This window comes from Ursus americanus, chromosome 16 (genome assembly GCF_024610735.1).
Source record: "Ursus americanus isolate L20-20 chromosome 16, mUrsAme1.1.p, whole genome shotgun sequence".
In the NCBI taxonomy this organism is placed as follows: Eukaryota; Metazoa; Chordata; class Mammalia; order Carnivora; family Ursidae; genus Ursus; species Ursus americanus.
In genome coordinates this window covers 57,649,708-57,670,254 of record NC_142142.1, presented here as the reverse complement: position 1 = coordinate 57,670,254, position 20,547 = coordinate 57,649,708, and the positions used below count along the sequence as shown (strand labels likewise).

At 42.2% G+C, this 20,547-nt stretch overlaps 1 protein-coding gene and 1 long non-coding RNA gene across 3 annotated transcripts in view; both read left to right on the top strand.

Annotated features, from left to right (window-relative positions):
* Positions 1 to 20,547, top strand: part of LOC148108821 (uncharacterized) — a 304,103-nt gene that overhangs the window by 45,133 nt on the left and 238,423 nt on the right. The window lies entirely within an intron of this gene.
* Positions 5,391 to 12,443, top strand: C16H11orf87 (chromosome 16 C11orf87 homolog). 2 transcript variants are annotated; one of them, XM_087868463.1, is made up of 3 exons: positions 6,060 to 6,198; positions 6,336 to 6,345; positions 6,610 to 12,443. In XM_087868463.1, exons 1-3 carry the CDS (start codon positions 6,090 to 6,092, stop codon positions 7,454 to 7,456), a joined length of 966 nt encoding a protein of 321 aa, XP_087724589.1. In that variant the 5' UTR covers positions 6,060 to 6,089; the 3' UTR covers positions 7,457 to 12,443. The 2 variants fall into 2 exon arrangements, with proteins under 2 accessions (XP_045653685.1, XP_087724589.1); XM_045797729.2 differs by lacking the exons at positions 6,060 to 6,198; positions 6,336 to 6,345 and adding an exon at positions 5,391 to 5,522.

The following is a 20,547-nucleotide window of genomic DNA, read 5'->3' as shown; positions in this document are numbered from 1 at the left end:
TGCAGTCAGGGATAATACAGCAAGAAAAATCTTGACTTTTGGTCCAAATATTCAGATTTAAATGGGTCTTTAAGCTTGATTAGTAATGCTTTATTTTGAGATATAAAGGGATAAGGCATATGTTTATGCAATGAGAGATTAAAAATACCTTGATAGGTATATAAAGGTGTGTAGGCTCTCAGCCTTTCTAAAACTTAGAGCAGTCACCTGGTTTTAACTGTTACCCCAGTATGAAATCTTTATAACACTCCTGATGGGTCAGTCTAGTTTGCATTTCAAACTTTCCAAATGGTGTCACAGGACTTAGACGTGTTGGAATAGAAATCTTCAAAGTTTTTTTCTGCTGAATATACCCTAAAAGAATTTTGGAAAATCATGGATTCCTTTGGACATTTTAATTTGACATCTTAAACTTTTTTTTTTTTTAAAGATTTTATTTATTTATTTGACAGAGATAGAGACAGCCAGCGAGAGAGGGAACACAAGCAGGGGGAGTGGGAGAGGAAGAAGCAGGCTCATAGTGGAGGAGCCTGACGTGGGGCTCGATCCCGTAACGCCGGGATCACGCCCTGAGCCGAAGGCAGACGCTCAACCGCTGTGCCACCCAGGTGCCCCGACATCTTAAACTTTTTAATCATAATATTTGCAAAGAATTAATTTCATGTATGTACTTTATATTTTTCAGAACATCAGATTGATTTAGTTCATTCAGTTTGTATAATATGTCTTCCATACGATCTATCAGGTAAATGCAGTTCAAATTGTTAATCAAAATAGACAAATGAGGTTTACTTTTTGTGCAAAAAGTCTTGATTCATTTTTCATTTTAAATAAACTGGAATCCTTGTATCCCTGTGACAACTTCTCACTTCTAAATTCTAATTCTAAAATAAATCAATATATGGATAGACATAGAGCCTTAAAATGAGTCTGTCACAAAGGCACCCACCCCATCAATATTTCTTACAGATGATCTTTATGCTTTGCTGTCACCTTGTCAGGAATTATACAACCTCATGATATTCCTTTGTTTTTATACCCTGAGTAATGCACAGTTGGTGAGGATTGGCAAATGTAGGTTCTTCCTTTGTATAGTCGGAGTGGTGACAAAGAATACATTTTAACCTTAGATAGATACATTTTAGGGAAAAGGACACATAGAGGTTGAGGATTTGGGAAATGATTCCTTGAGAACTATACATACCCATTTACCCCTTGGAAAATCTTTGAAGACTGCTGGTTTTGATGACAATCTTCTGCATGATTAGAAAGGGCTTTCCAATACCAAAATAGTGAATTGTAATATACTTTCCACCCTTTATCTGTTCCACTATATTTCAGTTCTCTCATAAGTACCTAGAGTAGCATAAATTCATCTTCTATTGATGGTGCTCCAAACATTTGAAGATTCTCTGATGCATCCCTGATGTCTTTCTATCTCTAAGATTCATAGTTTTAGTTCCTAGAATTGCTCATTATCTGTTAGTGTTTTCAGTCCCTTTACCCTTATAGTTATCCTCAAACTTATCATAAAGGATACTCAAACTTATGAAAATTTTCCTGAATTTTGATGTCCAAAACAGTATAATGCTTCTACTGTCAGGGATAAAATATTAATCCTAGTAATTTTCTTTATAGCATAAAGAACTACCATTTACTGAATGCTTAGTGTGTGCTTAGTGCATAAAATAACACTGCAGAGAAGATACTGTTGCTATTGTTCTCATTTTACAGAATAAGATTAAGACTAGGTAACTTGAACAAGGTCTAGAGCTTCAGTCATTACTTTATTAATTAATTGCTGCCTGGGCCAGCAGTTGATTTAACAGCAACATGACAGCTTACGGAGTGTACCTCTGGAAGGATGCAGGGCCCAGGGTCATCAAGATATATGATTAGGCAGAATGTCAGGACCTGAACATCCTCCAGCAAAGTCCCTGTAAATCTGTGAGGAGCCTCACATGTGTCATGCTGCTGTGGTCAGAATGACATGCCTAGGTAACCTGGTGCATGGAGGGCTTTCCAAACTGGACTCTGCTCAGTCCAAGGGAGTGTGTGGAGTGTCTGGTGGACCACTGCTGGGGGAGGGGGGACCCCCAAAATGGGGCTTTGCATCTCCCCTCCTCTGCTTCAACCAAAGAGCTGTTTTTCTCTGGTTTTACTTGTTCATACTTGTAGATAGCAGTAGAGATAGAATTGAAATAAGGATAGAATTAGAGATTGTGTGTGTGCATGGGTGTGTGTGTGTGTGAGAGAGAGAGAGACTACTAGTTAAGAAAAGAATACTAATTTTGGAGTCCATTTCCTTAGGTTTGAGATCCATAATATACTTACTATTAAATGATTAAGTGACCTGGGCATGGTCTTTAACTACCCTGAGCTTTCGTTTCCTCACCTGACATATAGCAGGTAGTCAAAGGTTTTTGTTGAGCAAATAAGCAAATGAATGAATGAATAAATAAATAAATAATTTTATACTTTGGCAAAAATAACTTTGCAAGGTTAGGTTGAGGATTAATGCTATTACAGCCTGACACATAGTAGGTGTTTTTCAGATAATAATAATAATAATAGTAATAATAATAGTAATAGCACTCATTGTCATTATTAATTCAGTGCTTTTTTTTTTTCGATTGATGGACCATGTGCCCATGTGGTACTTCTCTTTATGCTGGATGGAGATCCCTCATTGAAATTGGGAGCAAGTGTTATATGTTGCTGAATATTTGGAATGTGCCTAAGCCAAGAGGGCTATTCCTATTAGAAAGGGAGGACTCTGGGACTCTCAGAAGCTTCTTGGCCCTCCAGTCTTGAAAGTGTGGCTTGAGAAGTTTGGTGGTACAAACAGTGGCAGCGTGTTGTCTGGGAGAAGTCTTGCCATTGTGCCAGATGTTCCGAAATCATAGAGCAACTCAGTGCACTTAGTTCCTGCAGACCAAGAGGTGTGCATGTTTGCTGTTGCTGGTGTTCCTGGGGCTTGAATTCCACTAACTGGTGACATCCAAGTCTATGAGCACATTCATTCTCTGGGTAAGAACAAATTAAGAACCTACAGCCTATCCTTCCTGAAAGAGAAGGGGGTGTGTGTGTGTGCTGGGCTTTTGACCTGAAAATTGATGTCTTTACCTAAATCATTTCCAGTTAAATACCATTGTCTTGTGGATCACATTCATCTGCTGTAGACTGTAAATTCTCCAAGGTTAGACATTATCTTTTCATAGGTTGTGTAAAATGGTGCAGATACTTTTAGCACTTATGGTATAACAGATGGGTATCATTTATAACAAAAGAATAAGAACAATGGCAGCCTACTCATGTCCTAGAAGCTTAGTGTGCAAAAGGAACCCCATTATATTTATATTTATACTTATATTTATACATATTTATATATGTTGTAATCCCATTACAACATATTGTAAAGGTATGAATGTTTCTCACTGGGAAAACCTGATAACTCATTCTTCCAAGTCTAGAAAACAGACTAGTGAGAGTTAATTCTAATTATGTAAAGATTCTTTGCTTTACAAGACAGTTTTCTAAAGAGTCTCTTTAAATAGCCACATTTCTTTTTTGGAGTATTCAAAATTGGATTTGCCTTACAAAATGTTGATTAAACTCAACTTTTCAGGAGCAAAGAGATTGTACAAAAATGGGTTATTGCATGTCAAGTGTTACTGGTGAAGTCTCACTTAGTGATCACAAGGCTCACCTTTCCATCCACTGAGCTCATCAAAGTCAGAATATCCAAATATGGCAGGTGGCTTTTACAGGGCATTGGGTGCCCTCATTCTAGGCAGGAAAGCTAAGCCAGCATTGGGGTCATTGGCCATCATTAACCGTGTGAATCTGGAAGCCAAGGGCATTAATTGGTGCTCTGAAATGATCTTGCATTATTCAGCATGTACTGATATTAGCTTAAATAGGGATACTTTTTTTATTGAGACAATTATGAAGAAAAATCTGATGGCTTTTATTCAAATAAATGAAAACATAATTTTGAGGAGAGGTGATGTATTTCTTACTTCATATGTAAGTCATGAGCAGGGAGAGGAAAAGGAGAAATTGGAGTAGGGCCAGATAGGAACACAGGGTCCAAAGGGACCCCCAGATTACAGACAAACTTTTACTCCCTGTGTCAAACCCTCTTTTTTATAAAACCCTCTACTTGCAAGCAGATAGGGAGGTGGCAGTCATCCCTGCTATCTCCCAATTCAGATGCATAGCAGGGAAAAGCAGTATTTACTGCACCTCTCCATTTTGCAAGTAAATATTGTACAGGCACTATATTAGACTCAAAGATGGGAAGAAAAGAAGACAAGGAGGGAAGAAGGAAATTCACATTTAATAAGACAAGTGAATGCTTCCAAATATCATACAGTGTCTTTACGTGCTATTTCAAGCTGGTTTCTCTAATAGAAAAAATGAGAATACTTCATTTTAAAGTTGCCCACTGTAACCAGAAGCACTATTCATGTGTTTCCAAGGGTCCTAAAGCAAGAGTTGATTAATCTCTGCCTAGATGTGGGCAGGCTGATGGGAATCTTTCAGAAAGTTGTATCTGTTGTGCTGAAAGGCTATTGTTAACACTACAGCAAAGTAAGGGGTACACTCAGAATTTTCACAGGACAGTTTATTTCTCTACTCCTCTGAATTATGTTTGCCTTCCTGCCTTGTAAGCCTTGTGTGTGCTTTGTGTGCTCACAAGTGTCTAGATTTCAAAAGAGAGTGTTTAATATATGGAGTGGGTCTTGGGCCTGGAGATGAGTGTGTGAGCAAGTAGAGGAGAACCATGAGTCGGGTGGAGTGAGAGGTAAGTTGAAGACTCTGGGGGAGAGGAAAACCGTTAATTTGCATTGTTTGATGTTAAATGCATGTTCGGGTTTGTATTTCATGTTTTGCCACATGAGTTCAGAAATGCCCCTCTCATTTCTCATATTCACACAGTTTCTGTTCAGAACCAGGCCAGCATAGACAGGCTTGCAGAGGAGAGCAATCCTCATCAGCCCAGATGAAAAAAAAAAAAAAAAAAATCGAATGTGTACCCTGAGGGGAGATGGCTCTCTAGAGTGTAAAAATGTGTTCCTGGGACCATGTGGAAAAGGGTTGAGATGAGGAATCAGACAGCCAGAGAGCTGAAGCTTCCTCCCTTCGTAGGCATAGGAGTGCAGAAGGTGGGTTGGTCACGGCGTGGTGATGGGGGTCGCTCCTCGTACCTAGCCCTCGTACCTGGCAGGGGAAGGACTGGAACTGGGAATGTGTGTGGCAGAGGCTCACTCTGCCAGGATGATATGTTGGGGTATGAGGGTGGGGTGGGGGCCTGAGGGGTGGCTTGGAGCCCTGGCGGTGGCTGCCTGACGTCACCGGCCTCTCTGGCAATAGGCTGCGAGCTGAGCTCCCCGAAGCGGCGGCGGTAGCAGCAGCAGCGAGGCTTGGGCTCTGGCCCCTTCACTCCGCGCCTTCTGCAGCCGCCACTGCAGCCGCGCGGCGGGGGCTCCCTCCCTGCAGCCAGCTGGTGGCCCCAGGTAAGGGACGCGGTGCCGCTAAAGGTTCCAGGTTGCCGGGTGGCGGGGCGCGAGTGGGTCGGACAGCCCCGGCGGCCTGCGCAGGCACCCCTGGTGGTAGCTTCGGCCCCCACCCTGCCGAGCCCCGGCTTGCGCGCCTCCTCTCTGCTCCGCAGTGCAACAGTTTGCAGCTGCCTCACGAGAACGGCAAGGGGGCTGTGCTGTGCGCTGCGGGTCTTCCTGGTTCTGGTCCCCGGGAAGAGCCTCGGGCTGGGGCTGGGAAGGCTGGAGGGAAGGTCCGTTCCCCAAACTTTGCAAACGAGAAACCATACCTTTCCATTTCCAGTCCCCCTAGAAAGAAGCAGAATACTGCCAGAGTGCGGGGCACAGGGAGATGGAGAGAAGGGGGCGTTTGCGGGGATGTGCTTTAGCTGAAAAAGGTGTTTCAGTTGCTTTCTTTTTTGGTTGGGGGGTGGGGAAGTACCAGGGAAGAAGGCTGGAGAATGGATGGAGCACGGTCTAACGTGTCAGCTGTGGCCACGGACAGAAGCGGAGTAGGATGTGGTTGCTGTGGTACCCCCCCTGGGAATGGGACTTAAGGGACCTGAAGCCGGCCAGGGAAGAAGAGTCTGGAGGGGGAGGAAAGAGAAGGTAGTACTGCGTACCCAGAGCCCGCTCGCTTGGAGGTTGGGGGTGGGTGCTGGGAAGGGTAGGATCCACAGGAAGACATCCACTAAGATTAGGGCGAAGGAAAGAGGAGAGTCGGTGCTCTGGGAAGCAGGGACCACGTTCCCAGGTGGCTGTGTGTCTCTTGAAATTAGAAAGTTGTGGAAGGCCCAGGAAAGCTGCCTTATCTGCTGAGTAATCTATATCTCCGCGGTGTCGGCGTAGACCCCTTCCCAGCGAGTGGTGCGAGCGCGAAAGCTGGCGGCTCCGGTGCGCGGCCAGGGCGGGCGGGCTAGGGTCCGCGGGCTGCAGAGAAGACGGGCAGCGTCCAGCCGAGGCAGTGTGCCCAGAGGGCCGCTTTGCAGTGGTAGCTGATCCTTCCGGTCCTCCGCACTCCCCCGGGCAGCGGCCGGTATCCTAACTAAGCCTGTTCTCTTTGCAGCCTGGTGCCTTGGGAGAGGAAAAGGGCGCGCGGACACGCGTTCCAGGCGGGGCCGGAGAGGATCTCCTGGGCACCGCTCGCTTCCTGGCCGGCTTGCTTGCCCGCAGTTGCTCCCTCAGTCCTTCGCTCGCGCGTGCATCCCCTCCCGCACCAGGGAGTAGTTTTGGGTGGCGTGGGCTCCGTCCTCCTCTTGCCTGGTGGGAACGGTGTGCCCAAGAGAGGAAGTCTGGTGGGCCCGGCCCCTCCCAGCCCAGCGCCGATGAGTGCCAGGGCGCCCAAGGAGCTGAGGCTGGCGCTGCCGCCGTGTCTCCTCAACCGGACCTTTGCTTCCCCCAACGCCAGCGGCCACGCGAGTGCCCGTGGCCCGGGTGCAGGCGGCAGCGGTGGCGGCACCTGCATCACGCAGGTGGGACAGCAGCTCTTCCAGTCCTTCTCCTCTACGCTGGTGCTGATTGTCCTGGTCACCCTTATCTTCTGCCTCATCGTGCTGTCCCTCTCCACCTTCCACATCCACAAGCGTAGGATGAAGAAGCGGAAGATGCAGAGGGCTCAGGAGGAATACGAGCGGGATCACTGCAGCAGCAACCGCGGCGGCAGGGGGCTGCCCCCGGCGGGTGGCCAGGCCCTAACCCACGCGAAAGAAACCCGGCTAGAGAGGCAGCCCCGGGACTTTGCCTTCTGCACCCCCTCCAACGCCTCCTCTTCGTCTTCGTCCCCTGGCCTCCCGTGCCAGGGTCCCTGTGCTCCTCCGCCGCCACCACCGGCCCCCAGCCCGCAAGGAGCACACGCAGCCTCCTGTTTGGACACAGCTGGCGAGGGCCTTTTGCAAACGGTGGTACTGTCCTGATTGTTTAGCCCCCTCTTCTCTCCCCTTCCTCATTTCCAGCATCGTTGCTGTCCTTGCTTTTTTCCCCCTCCATCTTTCCTCTTCCACTTTTCTCTGGCCTCCCTCCCCTTTTCCTTCTTTCCGTATCTGCCCTCCCCTTACTCTGTTTCTCCTCCGCCGAGGCACTGTGCGGTATTTGTAAATATTGGGCGAGGAAAGTCTCGGAAGAAGAAATAACGCTGATAATACTTTATTAATAATATTTATAGTAATTATTATAATACTAATAACACAATCCAAGCGCATGACAAATCACATAATTTCTCATTGTCAATGAAGGATACGTCTTCCCTCTCCACCCTGCACCCCCTCACAATAAGGAGGAGAAACCGCACAAGCTACCAAATATAAAAAAGGCGTTGATTCCTGGAGCAGAGGGAGTGGAGGGGGCCCGGTGTGTTGTACATAGCTGTCAAGTTAAGGTTCAGTTACCTTCCCATCCTCACCCCCCCGCCCCACCCAAGCTTTCACTTTTCCTTCAGCTTCCCTCCCTTCCCCATTTCCACCCTCTGCCGGGCTCAGGCAATACTATATTATAAAGAAAACGTCTACGTTAAGCACCAGAACTACAAGAGGTCACAGAGACAGTCCCAGAAAAACGTGTTTGACATGTACCGATCTGTGGTCAGCCCTCTTTCTCGCCCCTTAGTTAACCATTCCCTTTTCCAGGACCAGGCATTTAAATTTACTTTTAGAAATGTCCCTCGCTGGCCGAAAATCTTTAAATGAGTTGAAAGAAAAGAAAAGAAAGACAGAAAGAAAAAAGAGAAAGGAAGAAAAGAAAGAAAGAAAGGAAGGAAGGAAGGAAGAAAGAAGAAACAAAGTACTGCTTTAGCTCCCTGCCCCGCCCCCAGCTGTACACCTTTGACTTGGGGCATTTTCAGGATTCACAAAGGATCCAGAAGCTGTCCAGCCAGGTGTGGTGCTGAAATTGCTTCACCGGACTGGTTACTTTGCTTGGTTGTGTAGGCAGAGGAGGGGCTGTTTTGGGAAGTGACTGTTTTAGCTTTTTGTTGGTTTCTTTCTTCTTTTTCTATAATCGGGTTTGCGTGTACTATTGATTTTATTATTAAACATTGCATAAGTTACCTTTTTTGTAAAAAAAAAAAAAAAAAAAAAAAGTACTAGGTGATGTGCAGTACTGAAAGTGCAGTATCTAACCAACCAGAATGTTTCTGTTTCATTTTTAGAGCAAGTGCACCTTTGTTATATATTTATTATATTGGTACCAAATACAGAAGCAAACTATAGTTCTGTACTACATCCTCCAAACTGTATAGTCTTGTTCTTAATTTCCAGCTGTTGATATAATGGTTACCACTGGATGAGTAATTCGGTGGTACAGGCTTGGCTTCTGCTGTTTCCAGAAGTGTTCTTTTGTACCTTATTCTGTAGTAGACTGTTATAAAAAGATAACACATATGTTTTCTTTTTTTTTTCTTTTGCGAATAACAGAAACAACCACAACAGAAAACAAACAAATAATGGATGTGCAGGAATGCCATCTATTAAAACATGGTTAATATTTAAACAGTGCCTGTAGTCCTACCTGCATGCAGTTACCACCTGGAGGCAGTGGTGTGTGTGCTTGCTTGTACTGTATGTGTTTGGGGGTGAGACTGGTGGGATATTGGGCAATTTGAATGACAGGACATGCAAATTTCTAGAGAAGTTAAACCCAGTAACTACTTGTAGGATAACAATATTTGAAGCTTGTTCAGTTAAAAATTTGTGCCTGCATCTGAGATGTAGTGAAGGAAGGGCTCTTTTCTCTTTCTCGGTCCAGCTTACCTATGTTCTCTGGATACACAAAAAAAGATTGAGAGAAAAACAAAGAGAGAAGAAGATTGATACTTTTATTCTCTCTCCTGATGCCAGACAAGGCCACCTATATTAGAAATGGAGTGCACCTATGGTTATTTACCACTTTGTTTCTCTTGGATTGATGATAGAAGGAGCCAGAAGCATATTACAATCTTAATTATATGTAGTGGCATCCTTTCTTGGGAACCAAGTCTTTGACAGCTATTTAAATGTTTGGATAATGTATGAATGAAAATGTTCCACAGAAAGCTCAACCAAGAGTTCTTATTAACCTACGGGGTGTAAGGCAACAGTGCCCCTAAGTGCATCCCTCTTCCAAATAACTAGTGATTCTGGGTTCTCTGTCTTGGTTCCAGGTTTCTGTACTCTTATCTAGAGAAGAATATTACCTCTGAGGTTTTAGGTCATCTGTTAAATTGCCCACGCTCAGTCTGCATCTTTTATACAAATAATTTAATAAGCTTAATTTTAATCACCCATTAAATATTCACTCAAGTTCTTTCCTGAAGCACAGAGGATCGTCATTTAAGCATGCCATGTTGTAATATTAGGAAGACCAGGTATAATCTTTGGGTTCAAAATATTAAACAATGAACCAGATTCTCTCCAGTGCCTTAGTCACTTCCTAGTAATAGGTTAAAAAAAAAAAAAAAAAAAAAAGAGTGCATTAACTCCCTCAGACCACTAGGGAATCCTTTAGTGCATCAGAGCTCTACATTGTACATCAGAATGACTAAGGCACTGTGAAGAAGAAAGTCCATTAATTTTTGTAGCTCACCCTCATCCAGCTGTAGCTTTAATACCTTATTACAGAATGACTTTTAGACTTGAAATTTGAATAGAATCAGGGACTCAGAAGGGAGCTTCCTCATTTCCAATAAGCTCCACTAAGTGCATGGATATTACTTTCTCCCCCTTGTTTGGTGCACTTCTTACAGTGAATAATTTCCCATTTTATTAAAGCAATAAGATGTTCTGTTGTGAGCAGTGCTGGATGATGATTCCATTTCCTTGGTGCTGAAGCTACTCATACGTTCTTGCCTTATGAATCACAGTGCATTGAAGGCATGCAATAATAATCCCCTTCCAAGGAGCAGCCTGTACACTCTAGGGGGTAATTATGAAATTGTCCTATATAATTTTTCCCCAAAGGAATAGAGGAAACAGGAGAAATGAAAGCATTATGTATACTGTTTAAAAAACATCTTGATACCTCTAAACATGGGCACACATCCATAATATGCTCTTATTGTGCACCTTTAAATATGTATGCCTTTCTCCATTAACTGACTGTGGTTTAATATTTTTAATAGTGCTCTTTGTAAAGATGATGTGGTTTGTGAGCCAAATTTCATGCTGAGTTTAATATACTCAGAATTCTAAGCTTCTGGTGGTGTCACTTGAGATTTTTTATCAGATAGTGAATTACATGAAATTCTAGTAACACCAGTCCCCACACCAAATTATTGCAATAAGCACATATCCAAGCAATTTGCACAGACCCTGTTTAGAGCATTGCATCTTATTGAGCTCAATTGACAGTCTCAGGAGTTTGGGATGCTACCAACAGGGCATTTTGGATTTCATTTATATGAAACAAAAGGCAATCTGGAAATAGCTAAATTTATTTTAAGGATTTTATTCACTGATGTCCCGTCAAATGAATTGCTTCAAATCCCTATAGCTACAGCTCAACTTCTGCACTTGCTATTCAGTATTAATAAGGTGGCATGCTTGATTCTTATTGTTTTTAAAAATGAGAAAATTGGAGCGAGAATACCATTATGTCAACTGTATGGGACTCTGAATCTTAAAATGTAGATGAATATAATCTTCTTTAGAATTTATATACACCCATAGATATGTATTTATATATGCACACATTTTGTACAAATTTACAATGGACTTTTTGTATTCTCTTTTCTGTCATTACAAGAACGAGATGGAAACCAAATCGTTGTTCCATCCTCTTATCCAGAGAGGATACTGAGAAGTCAGGTATATGCATGTACTTATTTATCTGGGGTTAAATCCAAATGACTTTCTCTTTATTTAATGAAAGGGGAGAGTCTTGTTTGGCTTGGGGAGTTGGTAATTAGATAAGCTTCCTTTCCTAGTTAGTGACTCAAATGTAGCAATGATAATGAACTAGTGACCATACCTATGTGGTCTAAATAACTAGGTGGAAAGCAAAAATATCTAGAAGAGCTTTAGGGCTATCTAGACCACAAACCTGGATTGTGGCTTGATTTTTTAATTTTCAGCCTATATGATGTGTGGAGATACAACTTATATCTGCATAGCTAAAGGTAAAGTGAAAATTCGACCATTATCTGTTTAGTTTGGTATGTAGTTTTTGGAAAATATGGATAAATTAGCTTTAAAAAAACTTTGGCATCTGACTTTTCCACCATTTTTATCTATGTCGATTGAATTAATTAGATAATGGTTAAAATTCCATTTTTTCCATTGTGTAGACATATGCTTTAAATGCTTTTCTGTGGGTGACAGTCGAGCAATTGCTAGCTGATATTATGTGGAAGTTATAGGTTAAATTAGAATCAGAAACTTTAATCTGGTCAGGCTCCTCAGGTCCATTCCCCTGTGAATCTGGACTTTGAGTCTGAATTTGGAAAACCACTTCTGTGGGTCATCCTTTTCTGGAATTAATGATTGTGGCTCATAGGTGTTTTAGTTCACATTTGAATGAACTGAGCTATCTATGGAGGAGTTGAATTGAACATTAATCTGATTCTGGCTTGGTTTCTGATTTACTTGATAACATTTGAGAAACAGCTTTGATTACTTGGCATCAATACTTATTAATGTCACCAACCTAGTGTTGGTGCCATGGAGGAACGCTTAGCTAAGAATAAGAATTTAATTAACTTTAATTGAGGGCAATGTCTTATCAAGGTAGTTCTACCTGTTTGAAGCAGGGACACTTGTGATTTCATTGGGTTGTTTCCATAGGGAGATTAACAACAACAATAATGACAAGAGCAACAGAAAAACTGATTTTTGAACTCAAGTATATCCAACAGACAGAATGAAACAGATATTAGAATTCATGGAAAATTTGTTTTGCTTTTCTATCAATAAAAGAGTTTTCTTGTTAATTGGCTTTTTGGACACTATTTCCTTATTGATTTAGAATATAGTAAGATTATAAAATTACTCATTTTATTACCCTCAGATGCTCAAAGAAATTAGTTTTTATTTTTAATTATTACTCATCAGAACTTCTTCATAAACCAACTGCGTCAAAAAATGGGAAGTTTATAAATTTAGTATCACCCAATAAACTGAGTCCAGTCCAATAATTGAGTAGTCCTTTTAGGCAGATGTTCAGGCTAAGAGGTCATATATTTAGTCTTTCATATTTCTTCCTTTCTTGCCATCTGTAATATAATCAGGTATGTGGAGAAAGGATATGGTTGACATGATTTTGTGGCAGTTGGGGAAATGGGAAGCCTCACTTTCATATACATTATTTGGGTCCTCACTGAACTCTGCTGGAAAGTAGTTGATTAGGACAGCTCTCCAGTCTGAGGTGTTCTTGTCCTTTCTAGCTTTTGTGCTGACAGTCGCCACTACATTCTTAGACCCTGGACCTTTTTCCCGAGTCTCAGTCATCTTCCATAGGAGTCTGTATATCCTGTACCCTGCCATCCCTAGGTCCAGCAGGACTCTCACACTTTGTCCTCTTGTAGATGTAAGAACTTCTATGTATCCTGCGTGCCACTGACCTACTATTGAGAGGCATCGCACCACCCTCCCATTGCCACCCCAGTTCAGCTAGTCCTGCTCCATGTCAAATGGGGCTGTGAATTAAGTCTTACAGTAGCTCCACTCTGATACACCCAGGGGGTAGGGTTGCCATTGAGCCCTAATCCTTGGGCTTCTCCAAAACTATTTACATGTTTGTGAAGCACGACCCCTTCTTTTTGTGTGTGGAGAAGAGAAGCATGATAGGCTTAATAGCTGTCTGTCTCACTCTTCCGTCTCATTTTTTTTTTCTCAGAATTGCCCCAGATTGCAAGAAGTAGTTTTTCATCTTAATTCCCCCTTTTATCTACCTGAGATTCCTTCTACCATAGGTGGCATCCCACCTCTGCAGTGGGCTTTGTGTCTTTCCTGACTTCAGCCTTATGACTAGCCTCTAATGGCTAATGGCAGTTAGGGTATAGGAGACAGAGAGAGAAGCTTATTGAGAAGGCACCCTAAATTGGGATATATTTGAAACATATAATGCTACTATGCTAAACCTTTGTATTCCTGAAAGGACATTAACTCATGACTAAGGTCCTACTCTCCCATTTTCCTAGAAGATGAGAGCTTGATTATTATCCTACATTTATTTCTTTGTGAACTTCTACCCAATCCCTCCATGTTTGGCTAGAAAATCTGGGTATGGATTGCATCTTTTACCTTGTACCGCTATTTGGTCTCCAAGAAGGCACAGCTTCTTCCCAATACTGGTTCATTACTTTGACCTACTCCCCACCTCTAGGGGCTGCAGATGCACGTTGGAAATGTTTTTGTGGCGGGAAGTATGGATTGGTGCCACAATCTAATCTCTAACCATGGTCTGCTTCATTCCCAGGAGGTAAATATTTTTAACCTCAGTTTTTTGGTTCAAGAGAGGGGATGGGTATTTACTCAGGTAGGTCTCACAAGACTGACAATGGACCTACTTACTAACTCCTTGGATCTTCCTGGGTTGACTTCATTAATAAAATACTAGCTGAGTATTCTCTTTCTGATTAGTTGCTGTATTCCAATCTCTTTTTCCAATAATCCCTCTCTAAATATGTCTCAGTCTTGAATTGATGCTGATAGTATTGGGCATTCCTCTCTGAAAAGTTGGTTCTACTTCTCAAAACTTTACAGACCAAGAAGGGCTCTAATGATAACTTTTCTTATCCCCCCTTTTCTACTTTCTCCTCACCATTCTCTATCTGCATCTGCAAATCTTCTCTCTTCCTGGGTCATGGCTCTGACTTCGGATTTTTAATTTCTGCCTCGAGGTTTATAGTGACTTCTTGGGACAAAAATATGCTCCACACAGATACTTAAAAATCCTGAGGAATACCCTGAAATGCACTGAGATGTCAAAAATACCCACCTTTCACATATAGATGTGCAAAACAAACGTGGCTACTCTGTCTTCCTATGATTCATCTTATTTCTCTCACAGGGACCAACATGCTGGGTAGCCCTTTTGAGAAAATTTTCAGACTTTCTAATTTTCTCTTCTTTTCTCCTCCTTTCCACAGTAATGACTGAGGAGGAAGATTCCTCAGACCTGTGCAGTCTTAACCAGATCTTTTCTGGTTTGAGCTGCAGAGTGGCCAATCCCATCTGCTTCCTGGGTTGTACCCAATACCAGAACCTAGGATTCTGAACCAAGTCTGTGTCTGCAATGGCTCTTTTGTACCAACTGCAGGATTTTGCTGGTTTTGCTGTGTTTAAGCATCTCTGGGCCCCTTCAAATGGGGAAAATGAGTATCTGAGTCCCTTTGGAATCCCATTCAGACCATGGGAAATAAGAAGCCTTCTAGTTGCCTATAGTCACCACTGCTGTCACAGTGCCACTGCCTTTCTGTCGGAGAGAGGAGAGTACTGTAGCTCTCTCTGGTAATGGTTCTCCCTAATATTGCCAGGGAGATTTTCCAAAGCCCCTACTGGCTTCAAAGTCCACAGACTCTCTAATCCTATCAGAATACGTACCATTGGACCTCTCTCTATAGCTGTTTGTCCCTGAATCAAGGGCTTTGGGGACCAAGAGCCTTGGAATCCACCCTCCTCAAGCAACATTTGACTCCCTTCTTCCCCCTAAATTACCCAGAACTAGAAGAGATACATGTTTTCTATATGGTCCCTTATATGGTCCTCTGGTACAGCCAAACAAGAAGTGTTGGATTTGGTTTTTGCTTTCTAAATGTAGTATCTTGTGCCCTGACTCAATCTTCACAGATAAGTCTTAAATGGAGGATATGGTGTAGAAGAGGGATTGACCTACTAATAAACGGGCCTACATTTAAGAGGTGCTAAGACATACTTTATTCTTGTTTACACACGGGGAGTTATTTCAAGTTGAATAGCTAGAATTTGGTGATGTCAGAAAGATATCATCTCTGCCTTCTACTTAGCAGTGTGTGAAGAGAGCTTGGTCCCAGGGGTTTATGTTGTAGACCCCAGTTCAGTCTCTATGAGAGAGATAATAAGTATCACCAGTGCCTTGGTATGGATCAGCCTTTCTAAAGATCCTGCCATAGAAGGGAGAGGAGGAAGTGTAGGTTCCTAAGTTCCAAAGGTGCATGCAACATCAGGGAAGAACAAAGAAAGGAGAGGCTAGGAGATACCCTTCTCTATCTTTGCCCTTGTAGGCCAAACCCCCTTCCTTCTGCCACAGTGTGTCCTATGGGGGGATGTACAAAAGATCGTGATTATGCCCAACATGTGAGAATGTGGCTGTGATGTGACAGGTTTGTCTGTAGGGTCTACCCAGGTTAGTCCTGTTCTTAGATTCATACACAGGTAGATTCCTTTTTTTGCTCCAGTTACACTGTCCTGCTTCTGACAGCTGTCGATCAGCCTGTAGTCCTCACAGTCTGACCATGTGCCTGTAGCTAATCCCGGCTTGGCCACTGACTAGGTGTCATTGACTTTTTTTTTTAATCTGGTCGATGTGATGATCCCTTTGAACCTTTCGCCTCTAATATTCGAGAGCTTGTTCAGTCAACAAATACTCACTGACAGCCAACTCTATGACAGGTATCACTTTTGGTGCCAGAAATACAGGAGTGCGTGACATAGGTAAATGTCTTGCCCTCATGGGAATTCCATTTTTTTTTTGAGAGATGTAAATAAAACACATGAATAAATTAAACTATGGAGTATGTTAAAGGGAGAAAAGAGCTATAGAGACAATCATGCAGTAAAGGGGGATAAGGAATGTGCCAGGAGAGAGTATTGGGTTTTAAATAGGGTGGCCTGAGAAAGCCTCATTGAGAAAGTGACACTTGAGCAAAGACTTGAAGAAGCCATGCAAATAAATATATGAGTCAACGGATGAAAGTTTATTTGGCTGTAAGGATTTGTAGAACCCACTTCACCCAAGCCCCTAATTTTGTAAGTAAGCAAATAGTGATCTTAGTAGGCAGAAAGCAGGAAACTGATGCTTACTGAGCAATATGTTAAGTGACACTCCTCAAGTAAGGGTGGGGGTTAAAATCCAACCCTAACCTTGAGGGGCTTAGAGTGATTAACAATACATTTCAATTCAGTTCAAATGCGGTAGGCAATACATGTAAAAATTACTTGGGAGCACAAAATAGATAGCAACAGTACAATTAGGAAAGATTTCCCAGAGGAGGTAATACTTAGGTGGGTTTTAAAGGATGAGTAGAAGTTTATCAAGAAAAGGAAAAGCATTTTAAGCAGAAAGAGAAGCATGTCTGAAAGCACAGACGTAAGAATGTGGTGCATATTTTGAGAATATTATGTTCACACTGGGAGTGACATAAAAAGTCTGAAAAGTAGAAGTAAGCCAGATTATTAAGGGCTTTTGAAGAGTAGCATTTGAGATGATGCTGTTCTGTTGTCAGTTTGGAGTCAGTGGGAAATTTTGACTATAGAGCAGAGGTACACATTTGGATTTTTGAAATACTGCCCTGGCAGCCTGAAAATACAGAATAGATGTGATGGTGGTCACAGAACTAGATGTAGAGATACCAGATGGAATACAACTTCAAAAGTCCTGCAACAAAAGATGAGGGATTGAACTAATAGGGGTGGGATGAAGAATACTGGCATATTCAAGAGTATGTTAGGTTATGGAATTGATGGAGTTGGTGATTAAAAGATGCATGGTGTGAGGGAGAGGAAGCAGAGAGAAGGAAAAAGCAGGGAATAGATGGATACTTTCTATTTTGTTGATTAGGATGACCCTGGCCTGGGTACTGCTTAGCTGTCATGAGTTGGGGACAAAGTTAATCATTAATAATGAGAGTTCAAACAGAGGTCTGGGCTTTGCTGGCACAGACTGAATGGGTTTGTCCCCAGGCCAGGCTCAGACTGTGGTGAAGCCTGGTTCTATGAAGCAGCCTGCAATTTGGCACATGAGGTTCAAGAAATAGCACTGTCACTCTCATGTAATTCCTGGATGACTACTCATCGTCTGTCAAGTTGGAGGAGTTCTCTGTATGTCTGGGAGGGTGTGTGTTCTGACATTAGCTTCTAGGGCATTGCAATTCTGAGACATGCCTACAGAGAATTGTGAAGTTATACAGGATCTATGGTAAACCCTGCTTGGCTCTCTTAGAAGAGAGAAATAATCAGATATGACACCATTGGCAGTGATAAGAATCTATATGCTGCTGAGAAGGAATCCTAGGGTGTTGATGAATTTGTTGAAATACCAGTACAACCAGTATTAGGCGGAAAGGCATGGTTCTCTCATTTGGTGGTCATGACACCTTGGACAAGTTCCTTACCTTTCCATGCTTTAGTTTGTGAAGGCTTGTTGTGTGGATTACATGAGAAAATAAATGCAAAGGTCTACCGATAGTGGGCAGTGAGTGCCTGGTAGTTCCTATTTTGGCTGCTTTTATGGGGATTGGGCGGCAAAAGGAGGGCATAGTTTTCTGGTAGATCATTAGTAGCCAACTCATGTTCTCTGTGCTCTAACAACACATCCTAGTCTCTAGCACATTGCTTCATCTCCCTCACACCATGCATCTTTTAATCACCAACTCCATCAACCTAACCATAACCCCCACCAATTCCATAACCTAACATACTCTTGAATATATCAGTATTCTTCATCCCCACTCCTATTGGTTCAATCCCTTATCTTTTGGACCCAATAACTACTGGCATACAGTAGTTATTCAGTTTAAATGTTGTTGAATAAACAAGTGAATGAATCAATTGAAATTCTATGGACACATGCCTGATGAAGTATCTAGCCTGAATCATACCAGCAGCAGAAAAGCAAAAATTAACAGGATATTTGTGACAGTCACCAATTTCACTTGATTCCTGGATGGCAAGGAACATGGCATCATTGGAATCTCTGGCATTTTCAATGATCTGTATCTTCAAAGAAATGTTTGGCAGATATAATGCTTCTCCACCACACACTATCCCTCCTCCATCCTTGTGTGAATAGCCCAGCAAAACTTGTTTTTCTGACCTGAGCCTTAATACTTCTCATGGCTGGTATAGGAACAGTGAGTCAGCCATAGGAACTGAGGCCAAATGAACATTTACTGAAGGAAAAGAATCAGGAAAACAGTCAGTCACCTGGTATTTCTCAGTGCCTATCAATCCTTCTGTACTGAGGGAGATGCTAAAGAAGAAGGTAGGACCCAATCCTCTCAAAGAGATTAGGACTCAGTTACGGAGACAAGACTTCCAGAATGAACTAATATAAGCAAAACCAAGTTCAAGTTGCAATTATATAAATAATAAGCCAAGTTGAATGAAAACAAGCGATCATTTATTGTATCATCTTCTTTCACTCTCTTATCAAAAAAGGAGCCATAGGATCCCACTTACATGTAGACAGAGAAATCTGAATCTGACAGCAAGATTTGGAGTTGAGGCAAAGAGAGGCTTAGACTCTGTCCCTTTGGACTAGAAGACCTGTCACTGTCCCTGAGTGCTTATGCAAACTACAGGCCCTTGGCAGATTTGCCACAATTTATCATTCCTCTTTTTAATCCTTTCACCTACTCCAGCATGATTGTAGGCTCTCTGAACTGCCCAATGTCCCACTCTGTGCCCTACTTCCACTTGAACATCTATCCTCCTCTTTCTGGGTTGCTGGACCCAATGCCAGCCTAAGGAGGGGGATGTTTCCCATACCAGGAGCAAGCAATTCTCTGACTCCAGCTGGGTGTCCTACAGTTCGACTCAATTCTAACACTAACTACCTGGAGATAGCATCGGATCCCACAGGCCAAGGGCTCCATCCCTCAAGAGTGTTGCCAGGACCACTTTAGAGGCTAGTGGCAGGCACAGGTAACAGCCAGCAGTTCCAGCTACAAATCAGCAGTTCCCAAGACCTACTTCTCAGGTTTAATTAATTTGCTAGAGCAGCTCATGGAACTCAGAGAAACATTTTTACTAGATTATCAGTTTGTTATAAAAGGATGTAATGTAGGAAGAGCCAGATTGAAGAAATGCACAGGGCAAGGTATAGGGAGAGAGTGTGGATTTGCATGCTCTATGAATGCATCACTCTCCCCAAATCTTCACATGTTCACCAAGCTGGAAGCTCTTTGAACCTCATCCTTTTGGATTTTCATGAAGGCTGTATTATACAGGCATGATTGATTAAATAATTGACCATTGGTGACTGATTCCACCTTCAGCTCTTCTTTCCCTGCTCCCCAGGTTGAACTGAAAGCTCCAACCCTCTAATTATGTGGTTGGCTCCTCTGGGGACTAGCCCCCATCCTTCTGTGCTTTCCCAAAGTCACTTCATTAACATAAAAAAAGACACCTTGATTACTCACAACACTGAAAATTTCTAGGGTTTTGGGAGCTGTGAGCCAGGAACCATGGATCAAGACCAAATATAAATGAAGATATATATCTATATCTTCATATATATTTGGTCATCTGAATGACCAAATATATATTTTTCTTATTTTAAATCTCAATATTGTACTTCCCAAAGTACAATATTTTCTATTTAGTATTCTACAGTACTTTTTATTTAAGACCATTGTCTCTCTCTGAAAATTCAATATGAGAGTGTATTCCTTTGTAACATAATCTGACTTTTCCTTCTCAGAACTGTACCCTGTAATATTGAGCACGTGTATTTGGTATTAATAATGACTATGAATAATTTAAGATACTATCCTATTTTCACAAAAGCCTTTAGTGCCTTAGGTAGGAGGGCATATTTCAAGGCAGGACTTTGCGTGCAGAAGTGTTGGTCTCAAGACCCTTAAGATCTGATCAAGGAAGTAACCACCTACTCAACTCAGTGCTCAGCAGGTAACACCCAGGACAGATTGAGACCTATGGAGATCTTTGGCCTTAAAAAAGAAAAAAAAAAAAATGTGGCTTCCTAGTCTATCCTCATCATGTGATTTAACATAAAAATAATGCAGAACTGTAAAATAAGGAAGTCCATTAGTAAAGTTCTGATTTTTTCCTGCGACAACTATTTTAATGCTTTAAGATAACAATTTTTATTTTTCTAT

Excerpts from the sequence above, each read along its gene's own strand:
- C16H11orf87 (XM_087868463.1), top strand. The coding sequence starts at position 6,090 with ATGGGACTTAAGGGACCTGAAGCCGGCCAGGGAAGAAGAGTCTGGAGG.